This window comes from Emydura macquarii, unplaced genomic scaffold, assembly GCF_026122565.2.
Source record: "Emydura macquarii macquarii isolate MOO-44397 ecotype Brisbane River unplaced genomic scaffold, CSIRO-AGI_Emac_v2 contig_2768, whole genome shotgun sequence".
NCBI lineage: Eukaryota > Metazoa > Chordata > Testudines > Chelidae > Emydura > Emydura macquarii.
This window is the reverse complement of record NW_027132905.1, coordinates 45943346-45952273: the sequence shown is the minus strand read 5'-3', so window position 1 is coordinate 45952273 and position 8928 is coordinate 45943346. Positions and strand designations below refer to the sequence as shown.

General features: G+C 51.7%; 1 protein-coding gene across 1 annotated transcript in view; it reads right to left on the bottom strand.

The window, feature by feature from the left end:
* Nucleotides 1–4870: 4870 nt before the first annotated feature.
* The window catches only part of PEX14 (peroxisomal biogenesis factor 14), a 91767-nt gene continuing 87709 nt past the window's right edge, over nt 4871–8928 (bottom strand). Inside the window, exon 9 of the mRNA XM_067567389.1 lies at nt 4871–7172. Coding sequence (XP_067423490.1) covers nt 6707–7172 — 466 coding nt within the window. The 3' untranslated portion in view covers nt 4871–6706. The remainder of the gene's footprint in view (nt 7173–8928) is intronic.

Sequence of the window (8928 nt, the reverse complement as noted above, 5' to 3'; positions counted from 1 at the left end):
TCACCCAATTCACCCTGCTCTCCCGGTGCCAGGCCCCAACTCAGCCCCGCTCGAGTACCTCACCCACCCCCATCCTGCTCTCCCGGTGCCAGGCCCAACTCAGCCCCGCTCGAGTACCTCACGCACACCTACCTCTGCTCTCCCACTGACAGGCTCCAACTCAGCTCCGCTCGAGTACCTCAGCCACGCACTCCGCTCTCCCAGTGCCTGGCCCCTCGCACAGGTCTGCCCAAGCACTTCACTGCAGCACTCCTCCTGCCCCACCTTGACTTCCCCTGAGCCCTGACTGCCTGGGTGCTGCAGGCGGGAGGGAGCGGGAGAGAGGTGTTGGAACAACCATTTATTTAAGGAGAAAGTAAGCTGTGGCCACCAAACCCTTTGTATTTTGATCTACGGAGGTTGTGAACCACGCTCCCAGGGGAAGGGCCCGTTCACTAACCTACCCTGACACCCAGGCCCACGTCCCGCTGTGAGCAGGTTATAGCTAAAACCCCCGTCGGCCACCCTGACCAGGCCGAGTGCTCAGCTCAGACCTGGGGCACTGGAGGGAGCAGATTTTTGGCACCCAGTTTTGTGAGGTTTCCTCAGGATTCTCTCTCCCTGGGGCAGTGCAGTGATACGGCCAGGACAGGGGGAGGGGAGTGAACCCCCTCCCCCAATAGGCAGGTACCTGAGCTGCATCCCTGACAATGCAAGACACGTCCTGGCATCCCCCGTGCTGCGGATTTGCTGTGAGGGCATAAATCCTTGGGTTTTACACACACCAATGAACTCAGTCCCCCAACTCCCCACCCCACCCCGGTTTGCAGTTGCGGAAACCGAGGCAAAGGGGGTTGTTTACAGAACTTGAGGCCCCCCCACACTCCTAATCTAACCACTAGACTGCACTCCCCCCACCCCCCGAGAAACAGAAGGGAATAAAAGTTGTTAGGGAACCCCAAGCTGCTCTGTTCACTTCTAGGATGGGTGTGGGAGCAAGGGCAGAAAGAGCCCGTGTACCATGTACACCTCTGGGCAAGGGAAGGGAGATGAGACTACAGGAGCAAGCTGGTGAACAGGCATTTGGGGTGGGGAGAAGGGGGAGGACACCTTCTGGTGATGGTGTATGGGGGGATGGGAGAGCAGAGCTAACAGCAGGCCCTAAATCAGGGCTTGTATATAGGCCAAAGTTACACGAGTTTACCTCACCTTATCCTGTGTGTGGTCCCATTTACTTCAGCTTAAAACACTTTAAGCAAAACCAAAATAAGCCTCGTTTAAACTGAAGTACGTGTGTCCACACAGAGGTTTGCACCAGTTTAAATAAATCAGTTTAAAAACCAATCAAAGTTAAACTACTGACATTTTCTCTTGAAGACAATACCTCGGATACTAGCTTATGCACCATGGGATAAAGTGTTACATTTCTGAATGTTGGACAGAAAGACAGACAGACAGAGTAGAGAAAGAGACAGATGGACTGATTGACCAACAGAGAGATGCTGTATAAGACAGGGACTGTGACCTAGAGACAGACTGACAAAGTGATAGACAGACAGGTACACACAAAGATAAATGTGCAGTAAGTATGCCAGTTGTACTTCTAGATGCACCCAGTCAGCCAATCACCTCCCCAGTCAGGGGAGACAATACTAGTAAAAAGTAGGGATTTTCTCTAAACCAGTCAAGAAAATATAAATCCCATCTCTCCTTCCTCTCTGATCCCCTCATACGAGTTCACACCACGCCAGCGTCACACCAGATTCCCCATTCTCTGGAATCCAGGGGGATGGAAGATCCTGAAGGGTTAAACCCTACAGCAGACACAGAAAAGAGGGTGAGGGCCCTGGGGGAGATTTCTAGTCTGAAAGACGCTCTACAAAAATAAATTGTAATTGAGTTTAATAATCTTCCCCTTTCCAGAAAGGGCCTGACAGATGCTGCCTGGTGCTCACTTCTGCCCCATTTCAAATATTTTTACCTTATTTGGATGAAATATATTATTTTTCTAATTAAAGGATTTTTTTTCCTCCAAAGGGCTGGTTTTCCCCTCTGTCCAGCTGGTGCCTTTATTAGGTTAGTGCTCGCTCCCTTTTGGGGATGGATTGTTATTTTCCCTGAGCCGAGAGAGACCAAGCCAGCCCCTCAATCCACAAATGCACAGCTCAGCACTCCTGCTGTACAGGGAATCGGACTGGCTTTCCCGGGCCCTGCTCTTTCTTCCCCATGACGCATCTCTGGTGTGTTTACTGTCTTATGGCAGCACAGGTAACCACCAGGGCTGGGTCTCCATGGCGGAGCAGATGGAGGAGGCCTTAGACGCACACACAAATGTCTAAAATGGATGGACTCCTTGGGAAACTGCAGTGTGGTCCAGTGGGAGGGGTACCGCACAGTCAGGGGACCTGGGATCTACTCCCAGCTCTGCTATGCGACCAAAGCAAGTCACTTCCCCTCTCTGTGCTTCTGTCCTCCCACCCCGCTCGCTCTGGCTGGTCTTTTTGGACTGTGAGCTCTTTGAGGCAAGGTCTGTCTCTCGCCAGATGTTTGCACATCGCCCAGCACCATCTCAGCTGGTGGCTCTAGGCACCACCCTGATCCCAGTATGAATCACGTGAGAATGTGCGGGTCAGGAACAGCTCCAGGCTTTGCAGGGCGCAAGGCAGAGTAACACAGTAGGGACATACCTCCTCTCTCCTTTTTCAAGGCCTGTTTCAGGAAACAGAGCTGAAACACAGCTTAGCCAACAGGGTGAGCAGCAAGGGACACCGTGGGCTGCCAGCACAGAGCGAGCTGAGTTCAGGGCCCTATTCAGCCAGACAGGCCCAAAGTATATAGCAGGGTCACAGCGGAAGGCGGTACTAAGATTGCTACGGTGCCTTTGCTTCCAAGAGCCCACAGCCCTTCACTGATACCACAAAGGAAAAAATAGGGAGCCCGATTTCTGTGCTGGACCCTAGCAGCCCCAGCCTACACAGGGCAGGCAAGGGGCTACTCATCTTCCTCATGCCCGGACGCCCTTGTGGTGCTGACGCTGGCATTCCCACAATGCACAGGCTGTGTGCATCCACTCGGGAAGTGGGGGAGGGCCGGTGGAAGTATGGTGTCTCACTGAAGTGATATTCAGTTGTTCAGCGGGTGCAAGGCCTGGAGCAACGTTCCCTCTTCTCTGCCAGCCTCATCTCCTTCTACCTGCTCTCCTCTCTTCATTCTGCACCAGCCTCCTTCCTTTGTCTCTTTTACCCACTCCTGACTTTGTACCTTCTTCCACTTTGTCCTTTATGCCTTGAACAGCCTCCAGATGCACTTACGCAAAGCGCTTTACCACCGACACCATGGAACCTGCTTCTTCCATGAAGCATTCCAGTTACCATCCCCATCCATGACTCCACTCCTCCATCACACTGCTCTAAGGTGTGTCCCCTTTGGCGCAAGGGACCTGTCAATCATCGAGCACAGCTTTCCTCCTCCTGTACAATGGCAAGAGCCCCTGTAAACACGCGCAGGCCATGACCTGGTTCAACACATCTGGCCGAGATGAACAAGGGGGCAATGTTACTCCTCTTCCTCTCCTGTATCAAAGCAGGGCAGATTACACAGTGCTATAGTGTAGTGGTATATGGGGCTTTTGGTGGGGCAAACTTCACCTGATAGACAGAGGCTGCTGTCATCTCTCTCATCCTGCAGAGAAAGGGACGCCTTCTCAAGGATCTGCCAGCTAATGTTAAGGTGTTCCCAATGCACACTGACCACTTTAGGAGTCGCCAGTTCCCAGAACAACTGATTTATGAAGCCAGGTCCCAGTAGGGTTGTGGGATAGAAAGGAAGAGGCATTATGAACTGCAGGTCAAGCTCCACTGTTTGTCAGAACCAAAATACTGGCCCAAGCATCTCAGCATCAAGCCAAGGCAATCAGGAAAGGACCTGACAAGAGCTGTTCCATCGCCCTTGGTTAACTTGTCAATACTTTTATTAATGGAGATGCTGGAAAGCAAAGACAAGATGTGAGAGACATAGGAACACTGTTGGTAGGTAGGCCTGGCTCTCCCAGGATCCCCTGCAGATGTGCTGGATCTCCTCAGCCAGCACTTATGAGTGAATAAACAGTATCAGCAGCAGAATGTCCAGGATTAAATTTTGTGACCAACAGGAGCTCTGATCCTCCTGGCAGGGATGTATGCTCAGTAGAGAACAGGCAGGCTGTGACTTAGAGAGGTAGTAAGGGTTGCAAGGCCTGGAAAATTTGAGAGGGGGAGAAGAATCACTTTGTACTGCTGCAACAGAAAGTGAAGCAAGGTTTGAAAAACCTGTAGCAAACATGTCTTGTTAATGAACCAGCTATGGACTGGGAGCATGGAGGGAAGGGAAAAAAAGCTTCAGGCCGCCTGTGCTGTAAACCTCGTAAGTCACTCCGCAAGACGCATACCTCAGCAACATATTTTCCACATTTCACTGACTGCTCTTGCCCAGGCACTTTCTATTTTCAAACCCTTCTATGTATATAAAACGTACACGGGCAGGGCAATACTTTTTCATTACATCCCCACGTTCGCCCTGTGTTTCCATTTCACAAAGATTCTTGGCTTGGGGAAGAAAAGAGTGCCATCTCCCAAGGAAAGCCTCCGCTTTCAAACACACTCTAATTTGCCCTGTTTTAGCTAAATGCAATGTTCTTTGTGAACGTTAAAGGAGAGAGAGAGGGAGGGAGAGAGACAGACTCCTGGGGGAAGATATTCGTCCATTTAAGGAATGAGAAATCATCACATTCAACAGCAGGTCTAAATACAGTAATATGAAGGTCCCTTTCTCTCCCTCTGAGCAGAAAAATGTCACCATGTACCAGACACAAAATCACCCAGGAATCAAGTAAATCCCTTGTTTTTAAGAAGAAAGCCAAATACTTCAGTTGAGTGAAGATGGTGCTATAACAGCTATGAGTTGCTACACACCATCCCTTGCAGTGCCTCCTGCTGGAACACAGGGGGACTGGAGTAGCTGTGTGTTACCTCAGAGATGATGCGTCTATACCACGCCCTGCAGGGCCTTCTGCTAAGAGGTTTAGACTGGGGTAGTTTCAAATTATGGCACAGCCAGAGCTACTTGTACTGTTCCTTGCAGTAGCTCCTGCTGGAGGAGAAGGGGACTGGAATCAGAGAGCACCTCCATCATACACTGTGGTGCCCCTTGCTGAGAGAGCCAAGTACTGCAGCAGCTGAATGTAAAACTAACCTTAAACGATTTTTCCAATTATGTTTGGAAAACGTTTTTATAGGGGTTCCATTTCTGGAGTCTGCCCTCCCTCCCCAGAAAACAAGAGCAGCAGCAGCAGCAGCCCTGGCAGCCTGGTGTTAAATAGTGGTAACTCATATTTATTACAATTATATACAATCATATTTTATATTTGAAATCTATACATGATCACACGGACGAGCACGTTTGCTTGGTGAGGACAACAGTGAGACTCAGATGTTACAGGGATTGCTCTGCTCTTATGCAGTGAATGAGAATCAGACACCACCATTTTACCAGCTGAGAACACAATGCTGCAAATACGAGGTTTCAAAACTTGTTGGTTTGTTTTTGTTTTTAGCCTCCTGCAGAGCAGAGGGCTGAGGTTGGGTAAGTGGGGAGGGGTGGCAGTGCATCTCTGCTCTGGAAGAGCAGCACGTTGCTGAGGTGGGTACGTGTACTTAGTTCCGACACAAGTCTCGACTGACTTTTTCTGGTGGGCTTTCTCCTCATTTAGGGAGGAAGATGGGCTAAGAACCGTTGCGGAGATTCAGAACTAATCAACTATGCCAGCAGCCAAGACATCTGATCCATTCAGGCTGGGCTGTAACTAGAATGGAAGACGTCAGAAACGGACGTGGGCTCTCCCACTCAGTGATGGAGTGGGCAAGACAGGTGAGAATCATATCAACAGGGGAAGGCCTTTCACCTGTGGGGTAATTAGTAACAAGGCTACCTGCTCTCACATGCATTACTATGGTCATGAGGCATCAGCCTGGTCTCTAGCAAGCGGGTGTGGAGGGGACAGCGTGGGGTAGGAATTCTGTTCTTTGGACCCCACAAGAACTTCAGGGTTTCTCAAAGGCTGGATGGTTTTAGGAATTGGGCCTGGCCTGAGGTTTGGGGAGGGAGATGGCTAGACTGCGAGGCAGATCTGATGGGGAACTCAGAGATGGAAACAGCCTGGGAGTGGCCAGTTTGGGGATGATCCACCATCTGGTTTCAGTACTAAAACCTGATGGGACATTTCAGGGGATGGGCAGAAGTGATTTCAGACGGAGATGCAAGTAAAGGATTGGGGATGAGAAGGGGCTGGGGCAGGCCGGGTTCTGAGATCGGATGGAAGAACTCTAGGATGCAGCGAGGAGCAAAGGGGCTGGTTTGTTGAGGATGGATGCTGGAAGCAAGGAGACTTGTTTCTCTAGCTGTGTTGCATGGTAAGGCGAGTGCTCTCCTAGCCCAGGCAGTGACCCTGCTCAGATTCCTGCCATGGGGGTGAGGTGGGGAGGGAGAAGAAGCCACTGCAATGCTGCATGGCCCTGGGGTGACACAGGACCCGCTTTGCTCACTCACTGGATGATCATGACACTACTCAAAGTGAATCATGGGCGAACCATGGGAGGGTGGGGCAGGGGGAAGAGTCCTCTCCATGAAAAGAGAGACATGGGGATGGGGAAAAGCTGAACATATGCAGGGTGGTATGGGAAGCTCATTCACCCTAATCAATTTCATTTTCATTGCTGGCTCCTTCAGGTCTCCGTAGCTTTTCCACCTGCTCATTAATCTGCCCATCCCCTCCCCGTCGGTCCTCGGTTTGGACACCCAGGCACTCCTCTTCGTCCACATGGCTGACATCATCATCCTCATCGTCCTCCTCCTCCTCCTCATTCCCTTTGTCCTCCCTCTTCTCCTCCTCGCCCTGCACCTCCATTCGCACCTGGCCCTTGACGTCCATCACCACCTCGCCCCCCTCCTCTGTACCCAGCAGGTGGCAGCTGACCTTGGCCCCCTCTGGGCTGTGGTTCTCCTTCACAGGTGACGAGGAGGCGGACTCGTTGCTGACAGGTGAGATGTCACTGCTGCTGTTGTGGTTGGTAGCAACAGGGTTGGAGGGAGAGGAAGGCTTCACCGGGATTTGCCAGGATGGGATCTTGGGGGCCGAAGGGGAGGGAGGGAACTGCCTCCTTGGGGCGAGGGAAAGGAGAAAAAGGAGCTTTTTATTACAAGTACTGCAAGGGGAATCATCAGAGAGAAGGGATCAGCCTCCCAAGTGCACGACATGCTCAGGGACTGTGTGTACTGGGGAAGTCACAGAAGGTGGGACTGGGATCTCGAGTCTCCCCTGTAATAAATAAATAGTAACAAAGCCCCATTCCCCTCTCGTGCCAGGATGTCAAAGCACTTTATAAGCAACCAGGAATGGAGTCCATGCATGAGAGGGAAATATCATCCCTGTTCAGAGCAGGGCAAACTGAATCAGCGAGACTGAGAGCTGGCCAACTTCACACAGGGACCTGGGACTAGAGCCTAGGGGTCTTGACTCCAACTCCCCCTCCCAAGCCATAGCCACTAAAGCGCGCTGCCTCTGGACAGACAGGGAGGTTTCATTGTTCCTCCACAACAATCACAGCCTCGGGAAGATCATTCCCATCAGAGTGAGGTGCAAGGATACCCCCGTGTCTGAGCCGTGGTGAAATGGCGGCCTGGCTCCCCACCTTCTCCGTCGGGCACATGTGTGTGTGCCCACATGCGCTAGCTCACTGCCGTCCAGCCTGCCCCTCCTCGGCCCAGTGTGCACTATACCCATCTGAGCGAGAGCCTCAGTTAGTAAAAAGCAGTTTAGTTCCACTCACGTCAATGGTGTTACACCAATTTACACCAGCTGAGGAGCTGGCTCATCTGTCCATAGTGGCAGCTCTAGTAACCACATGGGAGAAGTGGGCAGAAAATGGGGTGGGGCGCTTGCTCCCTCCAGTGCCTTTGGAAACACGTCTGTCACCCAGAGAGGGACGCATGTAGGGCCCGATCCTGTACTCCTCACGCAGCCACAGCTCCCACTGACGAGAGTGGAAATTCAGGGTGTGCAGGGATATGGGATCAGGCCCTTAAAAAGGAGGCGAGTGTGGGGAGGGATTGTGTGGTGAGCTGGCTCATGCCAAGGAGGGCTCCAGAAGAGACCCAGGAAGGCCGGCTGCCTTTCTGCAGCGAGTGTTCAAATGAGGCCAACGCAACAGATTTAATTTCCTTTGGCAAACCTAAAAACAACTGCACTCACCTCCCTCCCCCCGCCAGCGGCCTTGGAGGAGCTCTGCCGTTCTATCCTCCATCTCGTCCAAGTGCAAACAAGCTAATGCCTGCATTATTCACCAGGATCATAAATGCTATCAAGAAATTCAATTTGGAGACTTTCTTGGCTCCAGTGTTGCCGTCGCCTGCTCACTGCAGGGAGATTTGCCTTTTTATTTTTTTATTTTCCAAAAGCACTTAACCCCTGGTTGCATAAAAACCATGAATTTCCCTTAATGACAGCTGTCCTCTCACCCACTCTGGGGAGCGCTAGCCCCCTGCACTCCGTCAGCAGCAGGGAGCAGGAGCCATGCAGGCCAAATGCATGAACTGGGTGGAACCCTCCTCACAGGAAAGGCGAAGGGATAAGCAGCCCTGTGTGTTGTGCTGTTCAGCTGACCTGAGACAGGAAGCCCTGTCAAAGGGCAGACATGCTTGTGAGCTCTGCCCAAACCTCCCTGAATGATACTCTTCTCTGCCCAGTGGAGGGGTTTCATTAGCCAATGCCCTCACTCCTAAAATGATGCCAGTGTGACCCAAATGAATGGAGACAGGAATCTGTGACTTCTGCCAAAGAGGGACATAACGTGACCCCAATTCCCCAAAGTTTAATACTGTGATTCCTGCTGGAGTGGGGCATGGTCCCTCAGGTGC